The following is a 22674-nucleotide window of genomic DNA, read 5'->3' as shown; positions in this document are numbered from 1 at the left end:
TTCCTTTTTATTTAGTCTGGGCCCCTATCACACAGGATGATGCCACCTACATTCAGGGTTGGTCGAGCCACGTCGGTTAAACCTGTCTGGAAACGCCCTCACTGACATACTCGGAGGTCTGTCTCCTAGGTGATTTTTAAATCACCAAAGCTGACACGATTAACCACCGCTGTTGACTCCACACATTTAGGTTTCTGAGCAAGTGACAACTGGCCTCTGAAAGAGAGCAAGGGAAAGTAATCAGGGCTTCGGAGACAAATGGGAGGTCCCCAGGGCGACTCCTTCAGAGAGTCTGCGAACGGGGCGAGGCTGCCTGGTAGCCTTTAGTGGTGTATGTAGCAAGGCAAATCCTGAACAGAAGTGGACGACGAAGGTAAGATCTAGGCAGGGGCTGCAGGTGGGTAAGCTCTGTGCAGGGGCGGGTGACAGCCACATGTGATGGCTCCTCCCCGAGCTGCAGCACTCTCCTGGCCACCAGGCGCTAATTCAGACCTCTTTGCAGTAGAGCTGTCCCCCAGCCACAGGCTGAAGAAGAGGACCTCCAGCCTGCCCAAGAGCTCAGCCGCAGAAAAGCAGCCGTGAGTGCTATGGGCTCTGGCCCTGCCGGGCCGCCTTCTCTCTCTGCCCCGAGTAGCAGAGCCTTGGCCAGGCAGCCTAGCACCCAGACCCAGGCTCCAGGCAGAACAAGGCTCACAGATGGGGTCTCAGGACTCAGCGAGCTGGGTTATCTGGGTGGGGCACCCTTGAGCTCCGCATCCTCAGGAGGGTGGCCACCTCCCATGGCAGAGCACAGCCCAGCTCAACCACTGTTGTTCCAGGAAGTCCCTGCCATCCTCGTGCAGGGTGTTTCTGTGGCAGAGGCGGCCCTGTAGTCAGCTGTGTACCCTCTGGGAAGGACCCAGGCATATTCGTGGGAACATCTACACCGTTAATCCCAAGGGACGGGGCAGGGCTAGAGAGGGTGATGGGGAGCATCTCCCCGGAAATGGAGGAAGCTGGTGTTGAGTTTCATCCCAAACACAAGCTCTGAGGTCTCCCTTCCGGTAGCTGCCTCATCGCAGCAGCGGTACTCACAACCCATTTCCCCGAGCTTGTAAGCGCCCCTGGTCGCCATGTTGGATGCATAGCATTTGCTCCAGCAGCCTTTACAGAGTCTGTGGTGGGCCCAAAGGCAGTGTGTATTAACTGCTCAGAATAGCCACGTGGAGACCATTTTGGGTGAGGACATCAGCGGTGGCTGCTCTGCCTGGTGGGAAGTGCAGCCATGACTGTCTTAGGAGCTGGGGCGTGGGCACAGACCTGACCTTGGGGTTCCGTTACAGCCTTGCCTTTTACAAGTTTTGCTACCAGTGTGGTCGCTCCATTGGGGTCCGCCTCACCCCCTGTCCCCGCTGCTATGGGATCCTGACCTGCAGCAAGTACTGCAAGACAAAGGCCTGGACTGACTTCCATAAGAAGGACTGCAATGACATCATGATCATGAGTAGGTTGGGTGCCATGTTGGGATGGCCTGGCGAGGGGGTCTACTACCGATTCCCAGGACAAAGACGCAGGCCTGGGGAGTGGGTGGGGGAGAGAATCACCATCACCCTTGAAAGCTCTTCTGTTTCAGGATGCTTTCCCAGAATTTACAGCTGGGACTGAATGGGTTGTTGTGTATTTGTGTGTGTGTGTGTGTGTGTGTGTGTGTGTGTGTGTGTGTGGTGGTAGTGGTGATGATGGTGATGTGGGTGGGTGTATGTATGAGGGTGTTGTGTGTGTGTGTGTGTGCGCGCGCGGTGTGTGTGTGTGTGTGTGTGTGTGTGGTATGTGGTGTGTGTGTGTGTGTGTGTGTGTGTGTCTTGAGGGTGTAGAATGGGAAGGATAGAGCAGGGAGCCATCCTGGGTCTTCATCTGTGGTGACATCACTATACATGGTCACTTCCTGGAAAGTGGGCATGTAACTTCCTTGCAGAGCTGAGACATGGGTGCCAGGGGTTTGCTGTCACTGGGGCATCTGCTGGTCACATGTAGGACAAGATGGAACTTAACAGGAGTGTCACTTAGCAGTCCCCTTAGAACATCTAGCCATGTGGGTCTCAACAGGTGTCTGCTTCTATAGATGCCCTTCCTGTTCCTCCCCAGACTCCACGCCCATCCCCTCCATCCTCCTTCCCTCTGGCTCTCCTAAAGTGGTGAAAGGCACGGGGCTCTGGCTGTATTGCAGCTCTGGTATTTTAGGGGCATTACCCACTGTCCGGGGCTTGGTTCCTGCCAAGTGGTTGGGCTACTCTTGTATAAAACCAGGACTTGCGGTAACAGGTTCCCTCAGTGGGGTTTACCCAGAATCTGGCAATAGCCTTGGCCTTGCAGGTCTTGAGGGAGTTGTCTTTGAAGGGTGGCTGTGGCCGACACTTCCTTTTGCTGCAGGCAGCACTGGGCAAAGCACAGAGAAGTTGGTTGTAGGCCGCAGCTGAGCGAGCCGGGGGATCTCCTCACCCCCTGTAGAGCAGGGGAGGCCCAGGGAGAGAGACATTGTGGTCCAGGTAGCAAGGCTTAGTGGTCACAGCTCCTGGGCCTGGCCTCCTAGGGACAGTCAAGCTCATCTACCCCTTGAGTCTCTTGCTCACTTAGACTGCCATACTCCTCTCTCTGCCTCCTCTTATCCATCCAGTGCCCCGTTTGGAAGAAGAGTGTTGGAGGGAGGTAGAATCCCCGTGAGGGGACAGTGCTCGGTGCTGAGCCTGAGCAGGAGCCTAGGGTTGTGACCCCTGCTGGCCTCATGCAAGAAATGTCTGTGCTACTGCAACTGCACGTCACAAGCTGCATGTCACAGCAGTCTTGTCCTCCTGACTTGGCAATAAAGTGACCTATGGTGTGTTTTCACATCTGTGTCCTGGGTCAAGTCTCAGCGGGTTATGCCTACCTTGTTGGTCTCTCATAAGGCCTGTGCTGTACTGTGCTCAGTACTTCAGGAAAAGAGAAGGGCTAGTAGACAGGCAGGTCAAGGGTCAGAACTGCTAGAGAGCCGACTGCGGGACACTGGCTGCTCCCGGCTCGTGCTGGCCCTGACGTCCCCAGCTGCAGGCATCCCCTGGTCCCAAGGAAGAGCCATTCTCCGTTGTCCAGGTTCCTTCCATGGACCCTAACCCCCTGTGGGGTCCAGGGTGCTCTTGTAGCACATTAGTTGCCTGTCTGCCATGTGCTAGGCTTGTGCTGAGGCCACAGTGGAAGTCACAGGGACTGATGGGGGTAAAGGGACGGGACTAGAGCAAGGGGGGGTGGCCGGCTTCCAGGGTGAGGGAGAAGGCAGGCAGGTAGGCAGCGAGGGCTGCAGCATGGCCATTGCCTGAGGGGAGACAGGCCTAGGGGTGTCTGGGGGAGGGAGTGGAGCAGAGAACAGGCTGATCAAGCACAGGACTGGGGAAGGGGCGGGGAAGGGGCGGGGAAGGGACGGGGAAGGGGCTATAGAGCCCGGGAGGACTGGGGAAGACCACGGCTGGCCAGCCTTTCCCCTGGCAGCAACACAGCAATACTGCTGCCTGGGTTTTGATTTCTACTCCAAGGAGGAGGTTCATAGCGGTGGCGGGTAAGGCTTATATATGCAGGTGAGGACGACCATGGAGGAATGAGCTGTTCCTTCATGGAACTCCGCCACAGGTGGCTTTCTAAGAGCAGGGCGGCTCCTGACAGGCAGGGACTCAGTTGTCACCTGGGTGAGCTAGCTTCTTGTTCCAGAGTGCTAGTAATGGTGGGCCTGACGGGTTGGGGTGCCGGTGCCCATGTCAGCAGCTGGGTGCGTGGGCATCCCACGTCTACTCCGTCTATTAGCAAAGAAGCTTCTACACTCCCTATGTAAAGCAAATGTGACAGTTACCCCAACATGAGAAGGCCAAGGCCATCCCTTGTGTGCCCTCCCAAATGGGCCCACGCCTCTCCAGACACGCAGGGGCTAGCCAGGCATGCACACACATGCACACACACCCATGAATACACACGTAAGGGCATTCCGCTGTTCCAAACAAGGTCGTGGACACCTATATTTGTATTTTTCTACATTTCCTCCAAGTGAAGACCCTACCATGTTTTACTCTGTTGAAAATATGTGCTGTTTTTTATCTTGTATGTTTTGTCTGCATGAATTTATAAACACACACATATTTATGCATATACACCCCCCCCCCACATGCTTGACTGATAACTGTGGGGGCCAGAAGAGGGCACCTGATCTCCTGGAATTGGAGTTACAGATGGTTGTGAGCTGCTGTGTGGCCGCTGGGTATTGAACCTGGGTTTTCTGGAAGAGCAGAAAGTTGGCTCTTTAACTACTGAGTCAGTTTTCTAGTCACCCCTAATGCTTTGTTTAAAAGGAGATAATAGTGACAGCCATATTAATCCCAGTGTCCATTCCAAACATTTTGGAGAAGATATTTAGATTTTAATCTGTGGATGCACAAGGCACACAGCCATGCACACATGCACACACACTTCTCTACTGATTTTTGCCTTGAACAGTATGACAGTTAATGTGACCTAAAGCTTGGTTTCTAATGTGCTGGTCCCATAATTTCAAAATCAGTCTTGGAGATTGGCTGGAGTGCCAGACTGTAACTCAGGCCATTTGTCCTTCAGCCTACAAAGGGTCTCACACACACATGCCCACACTCACTGGGCTTTTAACCCTTCCGTTGGTTTCCAGGAAGCCTTCCCTGTGTTCCGAAGTGTGCTCTCAGAGGCTATGGTGGTCTGACAGAGATGAGGGCCACAGAGTGGCCTTGTGTGACATCTGTCCACGTTGGTGTGACGTTTGTGTCCTTTCGCCTCCTTTCTCACACCCTCTGACACGGAGCACTCGGTGGCACCGCGACTCCTCTTTCTGGCTCACCTGGAACGCAGCTTCTTGCAACCTGAGCTGAACCACACCAAAGCTTCTATTACTCTGTCAGATGCATCCGTCCCTGACAGGCCGAGGGAGCGGTCTCCCAATGAGACTGCAAGCAGGGGTGACTTAGCCCAGCTGTCCAGAGCTATTTGAGTATGTCACTGTGTGATCGACTCACGGTTCCATCATCTGCCTAGAACTGAAAGGTCCCAGGTCTTCCCTAAGATGGTCAGTGGTGGCTGGTTTTCATGTCTCTCCCTGTTGGGACCCTGTCTCTTGTTGGGACTCGGCAGTTGACTAGTTTTGGGGGAGACTGGGGGAACCTGGAGGTGCTGAGCCCCCCAGGTTTGATGTGAGGCTACCCTTCTGTTGTCTTCTTCACCTGGGATTCGTTGATGGCTCCTCTCTGGCTTCCACATCACATCTTACCTGCGGAAGTCAGCTTATCTCTGCCTTCAAGAGCAAAGCCCAGTGGAGTCCCGTCCCTCCCCTCCTCCCTACCCCGCACCGATGTTCCTGGCTTCTCTTGTCCCCTCCTGGCCTTACTGCGGAGGGGCCTTGTGACCTCTCTGCCATTCCAGCACACACCCACCCAGACGTGCTGGCCCCTCGTGGCTCCTCGCAGTGCCCACCTCCACAGGGTGGCTTTCACTGAGTCCCTGTCTGTGCCTTTTCTGCTAGCCACAGACTCAGAGATGTATGGTCTCTTCTGGATCAACTCTGCTGTGAGCCCACACCCTTTGGGTCATAGGCCGGGGTGGCCTGGTCCCTGTGCCTCAGGGGCCCACATTCCAGTACACCCGGTTACATTTGTCGTGTGTTGGTGGGAAGAAGGGTTGAGGGTGAAAGGGGGGGTAGGTGGGGCAGTGCCTACATGGATGGGGCTGCTCCTCAGAGCAAGGAGAGGCCATCTGGGCCTGGGCATATATTCTAGAAAAGCCCCTCTTAGCCGGGAAAGTTGTCTCTAGGAAGAAGAGGTGAGATACTAGGGGAGGGGTGGGGCTGGAAACCCAGGAGGGACTTGTACTTGTGCTCTTTCCAGGAGCGGCCCCTCCCTATCTTCTCAGGGCCTTGGCAATCCCTGCAGAACTGTTAACTTTCTCATGGGGCCAGGTGGCTTGTACTCCAGAGCAATTGGAGGCCTGAACTATGATGTCAGGGAACAGAGAACAAAGGGAGGACATTCCAAAGTGGTCATGTCCCATGCTGCCGCCTCTCCCGCCTGCAGAGACGAGAGGTGGCGCCCAAAGCTGTGTTGAGAGCAGAGCCTCCTTCCTCCTCCCCCTCGGCAGGGCTGCTGGCTCCAGTGCTGTTGGGCTGGTTGTGATCCAAGCGGTTATTCTGGGGCAGGTGGTCTGTGAGAGCCGTGGGTTGCTTGGAACACATAGGACAGGAGTTCACACATGGCCAGATGGAGGGTGGGCCTTCTCTACCAGATGCCTGCTGTCTACTGGAACCTCAACCCAGCCCTCTCTAAGGGAAGGCCAAGCACTTGTCCCAGCATCTCAGAATCCATCCTGTGGCTCGTGCCGATGGCGCTTTTTCTACCTTAGGGGCCTCCTGCATAGTACTGAGACCATTGGATGAGCCGTCTGCGCTATCCCAAGGTAGGGGCAGGACAGCAGAGGAAAGGGATGCTGCAGACCCCAGCAGATGCTCTGTTCTGTCTCTGGTGCTCTCTAGCTGCCTGTGCCTTGGCTACTCAGCTGCCGAGCCTCCACCTTGAAACTAAATTCCATCCCTGTTGGGACATGTGTTCCTTCTCTTGTTCTAGGGCTGGCACCCCCCCCACTCCCCCACCTGCCCAAAGTAACCTACTCAGGCAGGCAGCCCTAGGGTAGTCACAGCTCTCCTGGACCTGTCCTTCCTGGGGAACCCCAGTGGGCTGAAGCAGCATGGGCTCAGGATTCGGTTTAGGGTCCAGCTTGCTTACAGAGTACACGTGCCTCCATCAGGTACCCCAAAGTCAGGGAAGGTGCTGAGGATTCCCATGAGCAGAGTGGAGCCGATGGCTTGTCCCAATGGCTTCCAGTTGCTGCTAGGAACCTGGATGTGTAAGGACATAAGTGCATGTCCAAGTGCTCCCCACTCAGCAGCGGCCCATGTGCCCCTGTTCCTGGAGATTTGGGGACCAGCTGCTGAGATGAGGACGACAAAGGGGAGAGACTGATACACTTGACGAGGCAGAGGCACCTTGGGAGAGAGGAGGAACCCTTTCTCTGGAGGCCCATCTTCCCGGGAGGGCGGTGTCTTAGGTCATCCTGGAGGTGCCAATGTCTGTGGGACCCAGTATCTCCACCCCTGTGCCCCCAGAATCCCCTTCTCAGTGCTCACCTGGAATTTTGGGTTCTCTTTTGGGCTAGACTCAGCTGCACCGTCCTTTCTGTCTGGGTAAAGGTGCCCTGCCATCCACCTGAGCCCCCAGAGGCCCACAGAAAATGAGGCTGAGGCCAGGAGGCAGGATGGTGCGATGTGGGGTATGGCAAATGACCAGACAGTGCCTTTAGAGAAGACATAGACTCCGTGTGGGAAATGCAGACAGAGAGTTTTAGGGTGCAGAGCCAGGAAGTGATGTACGCAATGGCCCTGGCCAGTAAGCAGGATAGAGACAAGTGGTGTCTGAAGGGCTCTGAAGGAGGCAAGACCTGGCAGGCTCCGGACACAAAGGGATTTTTTGGCTCCACATAGACTAGGAAGTCGATAGGGAGCGGCAAGAGAGGACAGGATCTGGGAGAAGGGGCTAGCTAGAGTCTAGCTGTAGACCAGCAAGGATGGGCACCTCTTTTCAACACCCTCCCACATCTGGCCTTTTGGGAGAGTGGGCTGCTGCCAGAGTCCGTGGTCAGGTGACCATCCAGAACTTCGGAGGAGAGGCAAAGGAGCTGTGGATGAACCTGAGAGGGCCTCAGATAGCAACAAAGAGGGTAGCTTGAGTCGTGATGGAGATGGAAGCCTAGAACATGGGTGCCAGGGTTCCCTGTGGAAGTTTGGGGACCTCTGTGTTCTCTGGAGAGGGAGAAGTGGGAAGCTAGGGTCTGGGCTACAAGCGGTGTAGCTGAGGCCAGGGCTGTGGCTTCCCTTGCTGGTTCGTTCCCTTGAAGCCTGGGAAGGGCATCCAGTTCTCTTGGTCTTTCTGCAGGTCCTGGCTCCCCCACACTGTGAAGCCAGGAGACCATTTCCGGCCCCACTGCTTATGGGAGGGCATAATTTCCCTGCTGTATTCTCCTGGCCTTATTGAGTAGCTGGATGTGTATGCTTTTGCTAATTCCTGGGCTCTCCTGTGTTCTTACCCATGTCGGTTCTTACCTGGCTACGGCTACTGTTTTCATGACTTTAGTTTGTAACAGTTTTAAATAGAAAATGGGACACCTCCACATCTCAGCAGTCTTCGTTCTTAGACACAGCTTTGGCTCTCAGGGTCTTTTGTACTTCCATATGAATTTTAGGATTGTCCTATGAAAGATATTATTGGGATTTTGATGGGGATTACACTGAATCTGTAGATTGTTTTGGATGGTATCAATATTTTGGCAGTATTAATTTCCCCAATCCAGATCATGATATATTTACTTTATTTACTTATGGCTTTTTAAACTTGTTTGTCAATGTTTTCTAGTTTCTAGTTTTTCACCTCCTTGGTTATATTTATTTCTAAGTGTTTTAATGTTCACGTTATTACAGGTGTGGTTGTATCCTTAGCTCCTCCCCTTCCTCTTCCCTGCCTTCCCTTGTCCCACCCACCCCGCTTTCCTTCTTGGCTCTGAGAATCAAACCCAGAGCTTTGCATATATGAGACCAGCGCTCTACCTTTGTGCTGTATCCCTAGACAAAGCCTTGCTATGTTACCTAGTCTGGCCTTGAACGCTATCCTCCTGCCTCAGCTCCTGAGTGCTGGGATTGAAAGTGTGCACCACCACCTCTGGCCTTTTTAGTTTCTTTTCAGATGGTTCATTGTTTTCACGTAGAAAACCAATCGACTTTATGTCAGTTTTGTGTCTTAGTGCTGGGCTGGGGTTGCTTGCTAGCTCTGAGTTTTGGGTAAATCTGTAGGGAAAGACACATGGCGCCTGCAGGGAAGATAGTGCGACTTTTTCCTTTTTGAACTGGATTTCTTTATTTCCTTTTCTTGCCTTTGGCTCTGTCTAGGAGTTCCAAGAAATAAGTTAAGTGGAAGAGGTGAAACAGGATCCTCATCTTGTTCCTGATCTTAAAGAGAGGTGTCTTTGTTTGTTTTTTGTCCATCAAAAATGCTGTTCGCTGTGGATATATATGTGGATATCTATATGGATATATCCACATTTAGTATATATATAATGCCATCCCTCCTAATAGCCTAATTTTATTAATTGTGAAAGTATGTTAATTTTGTCAGAAATTTTTTTACATCTATTGTGATTACTGTGTGCTTTTTATCCTTTATTCTGTGACTGTATAACGTATCACACAGATTTGTGTGTGCTGAACCTCTCTGCAGCCCAGGGAGGTAGCCCGTCGGTAGTATTCCATGATCCCTTTAATGTGCTCGTGACACTGACTGTGACAAGTTCACAAGGACTTGTGGATTTTCTTATAGTCCCCCTTTCTAAAGTTGGTGTGAGGGAGATGACTGCCTTATAAAACGAGTTTGTAAGACTTCCTACCACCTTCCGTTCGGCTTTTGGAGGTGTTTAATCCTCCTTTAAATGGTTTGTAGAATTCATCCACAAAGTCCTCTTGTCCTCCTGTGCTTTCATGTGGGACTGCCTGTCACTGCTGATTCAGTATCTTCAGTTGTTAGAGATTTGTTCAAACTCTGTTTCTTCATGATTTAGTCTACAGAAGTTGTATATTTCTAGGACGTTCTCCATTTCTTCCAGGTTGTCCAAGGTGCAGGTATAAAGTTAGTACAGCAATCTTTTTATGATCCTTTCTATTCCTATAGCATCTGTTGTAATGGCTCCTCTTGGTGAGTAATTCTGAGATCTTTTTGTCTAACTAAAGGTTTGACAGTTTTATCACTTGAGAAAACCAAGTTTCATTAATCTTTCGTTTTTCTAGTTTCTGTTTCATTGATTTCTGCTCTGATCACTAGTTTATTTCTGTTTTATGTATAGTTTGTCCTTTTTTTGTTCCTTGAATGACGTTAGCTTGGCTGGGTTCTTTTTTCCTACTACAGACATTTGTCACTGTAGATACTTCGCTTAGAACTGCTTTTGGCGCACCCCATAAGTTTTGGTGTGTTTTAATTTTTTCATTTGTCTTAAATAGTTTTAAATTTCCTTTTTAATTTCTTTTTTGACCTGCTGGTTATAAAGGAGTATGTTATTTATTCTCATATACTTGTGGGAATTTTTATAAGTTCCTCAGAGTGTTGATATCATTTTATAACACTGTGGTTAAGAAAGACACTGATAAGATTTTAATCATGTGATCTGTCCTGGCGATGTCCATGTTCCCAAGACACACATGAACTCTGCTGTGGATGGAATCACCTGTGTGCATGTTAGCCACTTTAGTATTTTTCAAGTCTGTTGTTTTCTTGTTTTTCTGTCTGGATTATAAATCACCACCACATGTGGGATGCTAAAGTTACTGTTTACATTCCCCTCTGATCTGACAGAGTCTGCTTTGTGTATTTAGCACACATTTATCTACAATTGCTCTATCTGCTTGATGAACTGCCTTCTTTATGACCACACGGTGACCTTGTGATTTGGACTGGAAATCCATTTTGTCTGGTTGACAGAGACCCTTCTGTTGTCTTTCAGATACTGTTTGCAAGGGATATATCTTTAAACCCCTTCTCATTTGGCCCATTGGTTGTCCTAGTTACTTTTCTAATATCACAACAAAACACCACCACCAAAGCAACTTGTAGAAAAACATTTATGGGGGCTCGTAGTTTCAAAGTGTGAGTCCATGACCATCATGTCGGGGAGCATGGCGGCAGGCAGGCAGGCATGGTGCTAGAGCAGTAGCTGAGCGCTTACATCTGATCCATAAGCATCAGGCAGAGAAAAGAGCCAAATCTCAAAGGCCCCAGTGATCCACCTCTGCTAACAAGGCCACACCTCCTAATCCTTCCCAAACAGTTCTACCAGCTAGGGACCAACACATCCAACATGTGACTCTATACATGCCATTCTCCTTCAAGCCATCACAATGGTGAAATGAATTTCATATACAATGTATAATTGGATCCCTCTAGCCCAACCTCATAGACCTTGTGTGTTCCCTATGCTGGCTTCAGAACTCCCGGTCCTCCTGCCTTTGCCTCCCAAGTCCCAAGTACAGTTAAAATTTTTATGTAATTATTTTGTGGTTCATACCTGAGTACTGCATTTACATCATTTCCACCCCACCTTCTCCTTCTTCTAACTTCTTTCACATCCTTCCACCCCCTCTCAATTTCATGACCTCTTTTTTGTTATTGTTCTACAGACAGACATATACACATGTATGTATATAACATACAGCCTACTGAGTCCATTTAGCGCTGCTCATGTATATATGCATCTTGGGCTGACCACATGGGGTTAGATAATCTATCCCTTTCTCAGAGGCCATTGATTGCCTGTAGTTTTTAATCGAGGGGTGGGGCCTATTGAGATTCCCACCATCTATGTTAGCATGTCAACTGGTGTTGTCATTGTGCAGGTCTTGTTTCAGTGAGTATAATTTTGAATGTTCAATGGGTGCAGCTTCCCTGGCATGTCTAAAAGGCACTTTCTTAGCACATGTCTGGGTCCTCTGGCTCTTAAAAATCTTTCTGCTCTATGTTCCACAATGTTTCCTGAGCCTTAAATTCTATTTTAAATTGGTAGTAACTTTTTAGTTGCAAAAATTATATTGCTATTCCCCACCCCATTTTATGCTAGTCTTTTTTTATATTGCATATCCATTAACAAAACCATTGCAGCTACATAAAAAAATACATTTGTTTGTTTTCACTCCTGAAACACTACCGTTGTCAATGGTTTAAGCTCGGTGCACTTCCTTTGATGGAGAGTGGCATAGCTCCATGTTTTCACGTTGCCAGTTGGTATCATGTCAATGTGGAGAGTTCCCATTGGCATGTCTCATTAGGCAGGTATAGACATGATACCTGGGAATATCTTTATTTTGCATTCATTTCTAGGTGGCAGCTTTTCTAGGTATGTTCTTGGCTAGAAGTTATTCTTTCAGAACTTTGGTTTCATCATCTCATTTCCTTCTGCCCTCCAAGGTTTTAAAACTCTGACACACACACACACACACACACACACACACACACACACACACACAGAGAGAGAGAGGGGGGGGGAGGAGAGGGAAAGGAAAAGGAGAGAGGGAGAGGGAGAAAGAAAGGGAAAGAGAGAGGGAGAGGGAGAGAGGGAGAGAGGGAGAGAGGAAGAGAGGGAGGGGGAGGGAGGGAGGGAGGGAGAGAGAGAGAGAGAGAGAGAGAGAGAGAGAGAGAGAGAGAGAGAGGTTCCTTGTATGTGATGGATCTCCCACTGCCTTTACAAGTCCTCATCTCTGGCTTTTAGTTTGATTATGTCTCAGGCATCCATCTTCAGGTTGATCTTGCTTGGAATCCTTTCAGCTTCATGACTCTAGATAACCTACCAAGATTTGGATAATTCTCAGCTATTATATCTTTAAGCTTTCAGACTCATTCCCTCTTCTTCCGGGGCTTCTCTAGTTCCTTTTTTGTGAGCACCCACAAAGGCTTGTCCTAACCTTATAGCTTCGATTTCCCCCCTTTCTCTCTGATAGTACTTACAGTTTCAGTTTGCCTGTGATATGGTTCTCAGGGTGCTGGATTTGGTGGTAAACTGTTTTTTTTTTTTTTTTTTTTTTTTTTTTTGCCATGTTGTGATCTTACAAATCTCAGCTTACTTTACCAGGGTTTTTCTATTTTTCTTTCTCTGTGAGGATCTCGCTGCTTCTCTGTGGGTGACCCCAAGTCTTTCGTGTTTGCTCATTATACACTGTCATCAGCCACTGACTCTTTGTGGTGGACCCTGGGGACGAGCATATGCTTTCTTTGTCTCTCCTGAGAAGCAGGGCCTTGTGGCTCCAAGGTCTGTCACTTGGGGACTCATAAACCTTCCACCACAGGTTTATGTCTGAATCTGACACACTAATCTGCCTGTTTACTGTAGACTCTCAGTGCCCACCCCAACCCCGCCACAGAGTTTATCTGAAATCTCATAGAGGTTGTTGGCTGTGAAAATTCACGCCTCCCCTATGTTTTGATATATGTGAGGAAAGGGGTTCATCTTACAGTCTCCTGTGTTCCTGTAACCTGTTCGAATCCGTACTTCACAACACCTCAGCATGGCAGGGTGGTTGGGATGATTGCCTGGACCAGTGCTTCACATTCTGAGGACCTAACACGTTTGGCTGGCTCATTTCAGATTGAGCTTAGATGTAGGTCTGTGCTGAAAATGAGTGGTCCTACTCATCCTTTTGGGATGTATAAAAGGAAAGTGTTTAGTTACTGAAGTCTTGCTTTTAAGGGCAATTCATTTGTCCCCAAGTTGTGTGCACATGGGGTTGTCCTCATCTGAGAAGAGTTCCTGGCACAGAGGGAAAGCCTGCTGGGCAGTGACTGCCCCTATTCCTTACCACACAGTCATGGTGTCTCAGCAAAGCAGCTTGTGAACTGGGAAGCTTTGCTGCTAGGATTCCTAGCGCCCCACCCTCCCACCCACCCACCCACCTACCCAGTGTCACCTCGATGGCTCTCTAACCTCCTCCTCTAATGGCTTGGAATGTATGGGCATATGTATGGATGAGCATGGGTGAGTGCATATGTAAGGACTAAAAGCACCACATTAGTCTGCAGGATTGCCTGCAGGCATGTGGGATGCTCATGGGGGAGCTGGCTGCTCTGTTACAAGGCCGTTCAGGATGCCCAGTGGATGGCAGAGAAGGGACTACTCTTTAGCTAGCCTTGTTGGCAGCACTTAGATGCAAGGTGCTGACCTGGCATTTGTCTGGCACTCAAAGGGCAAGGCCATGGGAATCACTGAGCTAGTCCTGGCTTGGGCCTGGCTGCTGACTCCTGTGTTGGGTACTGGTCTCATATGTGTTTTCCTGTTCCTGACAGGGAGGGTGACCATCCCGCTCCTAACGGACCAAAAGCTGACATACAAGGCGCCCACTAGTGTCCAGCTCAAAAAGAACCTAAACCAGAACAAGGTGTCCAATACGAGACCTCGAAGCCGAACCAGGCGTCCACGAAGGCAGACAACCTAATGGACTGCTTGACACAATGTTCCAGCTGCACTCACCAGTGAGCACCTGACTGCCCAGCTCTCTCCACAGGGCTCCACTGAGTCTCTACCTCACTCCATGGCTGTCTATCCCGGCCAACTGAGGGGAGAGGACTATACACCCTCCCTCTCCCAGGGAGGAATCTGGGCCACCTGGCATCAGGGCTTCCCAGGACTTGCAAAGAGGCAGAAAGTGAGGATGCAGTTGCCACCCTGGCCCTGGGCACTGCAGGTATCCTTGGGTAGGATCTAATACCCAGCAGGAGCTTGCCCTTTGGAGAAGCCTCCCTTCTGGAAGCTGTTTGGAGGTCTCCTTGGGATTTCATGGCCAAGCAGCATTTGTGGGGTAGGGCTCTGTTCTGTTCCCTCATGCTTGAATAGTAACATTGTAAATGTATTCGGGCAGCAACGTGGGCCACAGCTCCCAGATAAAGCAGACATGCCACACCTGGCTGAGCAGGGCTTCTTTTGAGTCCTGCTACTGAGCAAGCTTCCTAGCCATGGAGGCTGGCACTGTGTGCTCAAAAAGGCACAGGTCAGCTCCTTGAAGTGAGGGTGAGCCAGCCCTAAATGCCTTAGGCTGTTTAGGGTCCGTCTGCAGCTGCAGGATACCCCAGAACAGACTGGAGTGGCAGGACATCCCTGGTCCGAACACTGTTCTCCTGGGTACCTCAGAGTACCTGGCAGGAATGAGAACCTTTCTATGGGGAAGACAATGATGTGCACTGAGGGGGCTTGGAGAGGTACGAGGTAGGCGGGGCCAGTGCAAGCTGGCATCCTTGCCCTGGTATTCTGGCTCCTTCCTCCCATGAACTTTGGCACATTCAGTTGGCACAGGCGGGCATCCTCCCAGGCAGGAATTGGAGATGTTCAATGGTCACCACCCCATGGAAACCCTAGGACCTTGCTACAGGTGCAAGCCACGCTCAAACCCCTTCCAACAAGCCCTGATCTGTGCCCTGCTGTTGTGCATGCCACGCTCACATACACACAAACGCAGTCTCACCAGAGTTACATGAGGTCACGTCCACTGTAGGTCTCCAGCCTTTAATTCATACAAGGACTCAAAGAACACACGTTACCCACTGGCACTGAGTGTCAGGGAGCCTCATGGAGGAAGGACACAGTAGCTTAGCCACCATCCTGGCTGCCCTGTACATCCCGGGTGCTGCTGTCCTGACATGTAGGCACTCACATCCCAGAGCCCAGATCTGGCTTCTGCCACCCCTGCCTGAGTGGCACTAGCAGAACTGTGGCAGGATGGGTGTGCTCAGGGAAAGGACCCAACACATCCACAGACCCCACTGCAGAGAATACCCATCCTGGGTCAGGGGACCGACTACCAGGCAGACCTTGGTTCACTGTGCTGGCAATAGCCTCCTTAACCCAGTGGCCAAAAAAACCAAAATAACAAAACCAAAAAAAAAACAAAAAAAACAAAACAAAACAAAAGGTTGGTAAGCAGCCTTTTCCAGGCCTTCTGCACGTCAGGACCACTGTCTTCCTAGCTACAGCAGCTCAGCATCCCCAAGGCCCTGGAAGAGAAGAAGCTGTGACAGCTTCGGTAAGCCAGGCGCCCCCAGGTCTCAAGGCCACAGGAGGATTACCAGGTTCCAAATGGTGCCCTGAGCCTCTCCAGTGCTGTCCAGGAAGACTGAGATGTCACGCTCAGTGGACAAGGACACCGAGAGTCTGAATGTGCATGTCTGTAAAAAGCCCTTCACTGTTGATGCTCCCCTAGTCCTACAGAGTTGCCTGGGTCAGGAAGGGGCCCAGGCATCCTCCTGACTTGCCGTACCAGGTCCCATTGACCCTGAGCTGAAGTTTCACCAGCCACCCAGCATCCCTGTGGCCAGGGGAACCTTTAGAAGTGGGATTGAGGCCTGATGTGGCTGGCTTATCCCCCTGAAGTGAGGTTCCTTGTGTGGACCTCCCCCCCCCACCCCAAGGCCAGACTTTGTGAACCCATGTGAGGGGACAGAACACACCCTCAAGCAGTGTGGCAGAGCTGAGCCTAGTGTGGCCATGCCAGCTGCCACCTACGTCACACTCAAGGAACCCCACAGAGGGTCTTCTTTGAGGACCACATTCCCTGGGCTCCACAGGGGCACAGGGTCCTGGCCTGGTATGTGTGGGGATCCTGGCTGCAGAGTTTCTTCTGAGTAGAAGGTTTCATGCATAAACGTGAAGGCCCTGCCAGAGCCTGGACAGCAACATACAGGCAGCCCCTGCGGGCTTCCCGGGAAGCTGCGGGATGGGCCTCAGTCTCTGACATCTGTGGCCCTTGGGGTCTGGTGGGGAGTCCCCAGTGGGAAGAGGCGGGAAAGGAAGGCACAGGCTCACTTGAGGTCTCCGATGGGCTGCAGCCAACAGCCGCCCTTCTGGTTGGCCTCACGAGCTTCTGGAGTGGTGCAGGAGGGTAAAGGAGAATATGTGCAGCCAGAGGTGCCCCTGAGGTCCCTGAAATACATGGCTTGTGGGGACACTGGCTCGCAGCTGACCTGATACGAAATTAAAAGCTAGGGTGACAGGCGCGGTCAGACCCAGAAGGCCAGCACCCCATGCACCCTGCCCCAGCACTCAGAGCTAACTGTCTCCTCATCCTGCCCTGGGCCTCGAAGGCCAAGGGAATTAAATATTGTCTGTTGCATGTTTTGGCCAAGACAGTCCTTGGGGCTAGGGCGCAGTTACCGCCACCTGGGCCTGGCTGCTGCAAGGACCAAGGTGACGAGGAAGAGCAGGAAGAAGCTGTGGGGCTCTGGGCAGCTGGAGGCTGAGGTCTTCTGTCCTTCCTGCTCTGACAGGCCGGGGAGGGCATGGGTCAAGGAGGGCCGGGAACTGGAGCTCTTCTTGCTGACCCTCCGGCCACAGGTGTCGTCTGGGCAGCCACCTCCACTGCCCGAACCACTGCCATCATCACCTGGGGGAGGACAGGAGGCTGCAGGCCAGCTCTTCCTACCAGGGACCCGGGGGCCATGTGACACTGGGAGTCGGAGCCCTGCTACACCTGAAGACTCAGCCCCTAGGTCTGCCTCCTGCTGTCCCCACCTGCTCCATGATAGCCAGACGGGCATCCTGGCCGGGCTTCACCTGTGCTGCAAGGACATGGGGCCTTTACAGCATCCATGAGGGGGAAGGGCTGAGGGGGTCTGGAGAGGCCTTATACCTTCCCTCCCCAAACCACCCTACCCCTGGCGGGCCTCACTAGCATCCTGGAAGTCCACGTCATTGCCGCCGTAGGCGCCACGTAAACGGTTGGTCATGATCTTGAGCTGCATGATCTGCTGCCGGATGGTCATGTCAGGCTTGGTGATGTCCACTTCCACCTCAGGGTTATTGATCTGGTTGGCCAGTCCATCACCCATCACCTCAGGCAGGTACCTAATAGAGCAGGGTAGTCCGAGCCACGACTCATTACATCAGCTTTTGCAAAGGAGTCAAACCATGGTGTACCACACCCACCCTTACCACACCCCGAGGGCCAGTGAACCTCCAATCTATTGGCAACCCATGCAGGCCCCATGGTAGGGGATATGTGCTCACACTGCTGGGAGCTGGTGAAGGTGTGTGATCCTCTAGCCCAGCTTCCCATGCTCTGGGGCATTTGTGAAGAACGTGGCCAGTGGTGGACACCTACCGGCCCTTGGATATTCCGTTCCAGCAGCGGTCATCACTGGCAGGGCTCATGGCCATCTTCTCACTGCACAGCGTCCCTGGGAGGCTGATCCAGAAGTCCTGGATGTCTCGGAGCTGGGCCTTGGCCTCAGAGACCTGTTGGATGGCAGTCAGACCAGTGAAAAGCCAGGGGACAGATTGCCTGGGTCCCCTCTCACATATATAGGGCTATAGCCACTGAGACGGTTGAACTTACCAGCTTCTCCAGAGTACCTGTGGGGGCCTTCTCCTGCAGTGCTAGTTTGCCACGGCGACGCTTCTCCTCAGGCCCAGAGCCGTGGGGATTGACCTTCGGGTTTCCGCAGCCCTGGATGACCTGGGGAGATAGCGAATGGGTCTGGAGGGGTAGCAGGGTTTCTCCGGCCCAGATCTGGACAGAGCATTGGAGGGCTCACAGTGCCTCCCAGCCCTCACACACCTTGGCTGTGAGTGTGTCCTTGTTGTCCTGCAGGTTGTTGATGGCTTCCGCCAGCCACATGTGTATACTGCCAATGACATTCTCCGCACCCGACGGGCCCCAGAACTTGTCAGTGATGAGCACCATGGAGTCTGGAAGAGGTGTTCATATATATGCACATACATCAAATGTGCACATTAATAACACACAGTCTTGACAGTACCAGTAAGAGGTACTGGTCAGTAGAGGGTCACATGAGCTCACATTCAGACTGGGCCAGCATACACTCGTGTAGCTCAGAGCATTAATAATGGGATACCCACATACATAGGGTTCCATGAACACCACGGGACATCTGGTAATCTTGCTGGCCTAGTTCATGTCTATACATGTCCATGTTAGCTCATGCAGATGTTGAACATGCATGAATAACTTCTGGCCCACCATGTGCCCACATAAGCTGATGTGTATGCATGCAGATGTGCCGCATACCAGCTCCCGTACACATTTCATACAGCACAGATGTAGTCATATGTGCACACTGGCCCATAGTGCCAACACATCTGCCAGACAGATGATGATCAGCATACTAACCAGCTCATACCAGCTTTGTACCAATGCTGACATGTATGCATGACAACTTGCCCCATATCAACAGATGTACACAGTGATTCATACGTATTGTTGTATGTCAATGTGTGCAGCATACATACATGCCAGCTTGCATTGTCAGTGAATGTACACGCACTGTCATACATCACCTATGTGTTGCTGTGTATATGAGGTTGAGAAGCTATTTGACCACACCCCTTGGGGCAATAGAAGAATCTGTCCCTTGATCCCACCCACCCACCCACCTCTATCATGCCCTCAAACTTTGTTTGGCCCAAACCAGGGACTACTGTCTCCCAGGACCCCTGCATGGTGCTCCTAAGGGCAGGCCAGGCAGCCTGGGGGTGGGGCTCACCCAGGAGGTTCCTCCACTCAGCATCCAGGTCGGCCTGATTGGCAAGGCAGCCTTTGAGCACATTTCGGCAATAGTCAGGGCAGGGCCGGGCACCAGGGACTCCCCGGCAGTGGGCACAGTACACCAACTTCATGACGGCCCGAGAACACTCTGGGGCCAGAGGTACCTGGAGGACAAAGGCAGCCTGAGCCCCGCTGTAGTCCTTGCGGCCCCGGGTCACCAGCTACCCCTGAAGGAGCACCAATAAGAAGGGCTGGAGATGCAAGCTAGAACATCTGCGGGCAGCTCTAACTGGCTGTGGGACTCCGCCTAGCTCAGGCCATCTCAGGTCCACCCAGTGCCAGGACACCATGGCACCCTGCTGTCACTAGGCTTCACTGCAGATAAGGAAACCAAGGCCCAGAGGCTGGGAGGTAACTTGCTGGACCAAGCAGAGATGGGGCAGTGCAGTTTAAAGCTGGTACCCTCTCCATCCCCTTCCCCGGGGTGGGGGGTTGGGGGGTGGGTCTGTCGTGTGCTGCCCCATGCTCTGAGCTACCATGCTGGCCGGCAAGGCCCAACGACATCATTTTCTTATTTCCTGTTTCCTGAGCCCAGCAGCCCAGTGGCCCTCTCCATTCTGCCCACAGCTTCATTTTGGTTAAGGACCCGGGGCTGGACGGCAGATGGACAGGCTTAGAGTGGAATCCCATCTGAGGGCCTGCTGTGAGCAACTGGTGATGGGCTGGAGCGGTGAGGCGGAGGGTGGAGGATGCCAAGCGCCTAGGCCCAGCATGAGGGACTCCCAAGGGTCTGCTCAGAGCCTTGGGTAGTACGTGTACCTGGGCCACCTTCCGGACTACATCACTGGCCACACCCAGGCCCTGCACGAAGGAGCGTGCTCCCACAAAAGCACGGGTGGCCCTGAGGCGCAGCTCCCGCGGGGCGTCTCCAAAAGGCCGCAAGGCCTCTGCCTGCTTGCCCAGGCAGTCCAGGTAGTCGTCAGGTAGCAGCAGCTGGGGGTGCAGCTGCTTGAAGAGACGTTCCAGCAGCCGGGTCCAGAACTCGGCCAGTGTCTCCTCCAGGTGCAGGTTGGCGCCGCGGTAGTACAGGCGCAGCTCGGCATACAGGTCCCGGAAGGCCCGGGTGTTCTGCGTGTACAGGTCCCCAAAGGCCCCGGGGAAGGCATCCTGCAGTGTGCGCTCCGAGTCATTCAGCAGGCGCTGGAAATGGTCTGTGCACAGAGGAGAGGCATTACCCCTTGAGGGGGGTGGGGCTCTGCCAATCCACCCGTGGGCTAGAATAACCCCTGCTTTACAGAATCTGCTTGTACAGTCAGTGAAAGATGGGCACCATATGGCAGAGGGTCGCTCGGGCTCTTGGGGACGTCTCCCCTCACGAGTGGTGCAGAAGTCAGGACTGTCCTCTCTAGGGTCATAGGGCCCCGTGGACTCTAGCTGGGGCTCCAGAGGCCATTTTTGAGTTGGGCTTTAGGAACCAATAGAAGCTGAGATTCAGTGATTCCGGGAGGGGCGGGAGTGGGGGGTGAGTGGGGGAACCAGGGTGACCCTTGCTTACCTGCCAACTGCCCCGTCTCTCCCACTATCCCCGCCCCTACACCCCTCCCCCTGTGCTCTCAGTTGCTCCAGGCAGTTCTTCTCCTTCTCTTGCCAACCCTGTCCCCAAGCTGCAGGTCTCAGGAGCAAGCCTCAGTTCTCAGACTCTCCTGCAAACCAGCACCTCAGATGGGCACTTCCTGGCGAGGTGTGAAGATGTGCATCGGATTCTAAGGGTCAGGGAAACGTCACTGAACTCCACATCTCTGCGACGGCATCCCCTTCGGAGGGGAGACCTAAGGTCCTCGACTCCTCAGCCCCTCCCCTCCATGCCAAGCAACAAAGGAAGGTTTAGTAATAAGTGTCAGAGTATGCAGACGGTTAGGGGCAACTCTGATATTTCCGGGAACTTCCAAACCCTGGAAGCTACACTCCAGCTGTGGGTAGACTCAGGGCATCCATGCTTTTCCTCTACAGATTCACAGTTCCCCATTTTCCCAGCTCCACCCCACGGCAGGGACCCCATCTCTGCCTGGGCCCTGTACCCCTTGTGAAGACAGTGAAATGAACCTCATGGCCTAGCTTTCTAGGGGGCTCTTCTGACCCCACGGCACCATATAATCCCTGTCGAACATGCATGCCATCACTGTTGGGGCTACTATTCTCTGCCCATATACAGTGAGGTCACATGAGGGGTCCATAAACAGATGGTGCTAAAAGGCAGCTGACCTGGCCTCTTGAAGCACACAGGAGTCTTTCTGTCCTTGGACAAGAGGTAGCCACCTCAGGGCAGGCCCTGGATTCTTTCAGCCCCCAGTCTGAGCTCTCTGACTAGGGGATGGTAGCTGGGAGAGTGGCCTACCACAAGGGCCCCAAAAGGTGAGATGCAGACAAGCCCTCTGTAGGTCCTCAAGGGAACTCTGCTTGGGACACAGCGGCACCCCAAGAGCAGTTCCCCACCTGAGGGGCAGGCCCACATTCTCCCCAGGTCCCCTGATAACGACTTGGGTTCACTGTTCCGTTTAAGCCCTGCAAGAAGAGGGACATCCTTCTGCTGACATCAACCATCCAAATCCTAGCCTTGGAGTCCTGTCCCACACCCGGAAGTGCCCACCCTCCAGCCCCTCCCTCCTCACCATCGATGCCATGCAGCGGGGTGGCCAGTGTGGCCTGCAGGGCACGGCTGCTGTCTTGGAGGGCCATCTCTAGCTCCACACGGCTACGGTTGGCCAGGTTCTCCTCCATCTCACTGGTGCAGCAGGTATAGCCCTGGGGGCAGATCCGCAGATGTTCACCTGTGGGATGGGAATGAAAGGATGGTGGGACGGGGAGAAGTGGCCCAGGATGTGCTGCCCAAGACAGGGCTCAGCTCAGGTTAGGAGTCCTTTGTGAAGGCAGAGACAGGGACAGGGGAGGGTAAGGCTGGGCTCCTGTGGCTCTGACCTCCCAGGGCCCCAGATAAGACTCAGGGGATCGGGTACCACAGGTGTCTTGAGTTAGCAGTGGGCTGAGCCTCAGTACTGTGCAGCGTATCCCAGCATCTCAGGCACACAAGGAGAGCCTTTTCAGGGCTCCCAAGCAAAGAGCCAGCTTGGACCTTGCATGGAGAGGGAGAGGCTGTCTGACAAGATTGGAAACCTTGCAGAGACTTTCAAGCCTGGCAGAAGCCTTGGCCCAAGGGAGGAAGGAGGAAACCAGCCTCTTCTTGGCCCTTCCCAGTCTGAGGCCACCTAGCTCCACACCTGATTGACAGACAGTAGTAGACTGCCTGGTGAAGATGGCTCTGTAGGGCCAGTGGCAACATCCTGCCAGACCCTGGGTACCAATCTGGGGTGAAGACTGTGCTCTGTGCAGGCGCCGGTCCCAGAGGCCACCCAATCCTGGCCTAAGGCTCCCCCCCCCCTCCCCCGGCTGGACACATTCCCAGTTCCCAGGGTTCTGGCGGACGCCTCCCCGCTCCACTGTCTATCCGAGGCTGCTGTGCTGAGGGGTCAGCTCCC

The 22674-nt window shown here is 52.8% G+C and overlaps 2 protein-coding genes across 4 annotated transcripts in view; one reads left to right on the top strand and one right to left on the bottom strand.

Annotated features, from left to right (window-relative positions):
- Ankmy1 (ankyrin repeat and MYND domain containing 1) overlaps positions 1-14557 on the top strand; it is a 52600-nt gene extending 38043 nt beyond the window's left edge. Inside the window, exons 16-18 of one of the 3 annotated variants that reach the window (XM_037210127.1) lie at positions 506-578; positions 1323-1483; positions 13935-14557. In XM_037210127.1, the coding sequence (XP_037066022.1) occupies positions 506-578; positions 1323-1483; positions 13935-14083 (383 nt within the window). In that variant the 3' untranslated portion in view covers positions 14084-14557. Of the gene's footprint in view, positions 1-502; positions 579-1322; positions 1484-2653; positions 2866-13934 lie in introns of those variants that run through there. The other 2 variants (XM_028890633.2, XM_037210128.1) reach the window with 2 other exon arrangements.
- A 571-nt stretch (positions 14558-15128) lies between these two features.
- Gpc1 (glypican 1) overlaps positions 15129-22674 on the bottom strand; it is a 28645-nt gene continuing 21099 nt past the window's right edge. Inside the window, exons 2-9 of the mRNA XM_028890630.2 lie at positions 21811-21969; positions 19961-20352; positions 19140-19305; positions 18194-18324; positions 17972-18091; positions 17738-17871; positions 17306-17481; positions 15129-17020 (exon numbers count right to left, since the gene is read on the bottom strand). Of these exons, the coding sequence (XP_028746463.1) occupies positions 16788-17020; positions 17306-17481; positions 17738-17871; positions 17972-18091; positions 18194-18324; positions 19140-19305; positions 19961-20352; positions 21811-21969 (1511 nt within the window). The 3' untranslated portion in view covers positions 15129-16787. The remainder of the gene's footprint in view (positions 17021-17305; positions 17482-17737; positions 17872-17971; positions 18092-18193; positions 18325-19139; positions 19306-19960; positions 20353-21810; positions 21970-22674) is intronic.

The sequence above is a fragment of the Peromyscus leucopus genome, chromosome 13, assembly GCF_004664715.2.
Source record: "Peromyscus leucopus breed LL Stock chromosome 13, UCI_PerLeu_2.1, whole genome shotgun sequence".
NCBI classification, from domain to species: domain Eukaryota; kingdom Metazoa; phylum Chordata; class Mammalia; order Rodentia; family Cricetidae; genus Peromyscus; species Peromyscus leucopus.
The sequence above is the reverse complement of the archived record's forward strand: the minus strand, read 5'-3'. Positions and strand labels throughout refer to the sequence as shown.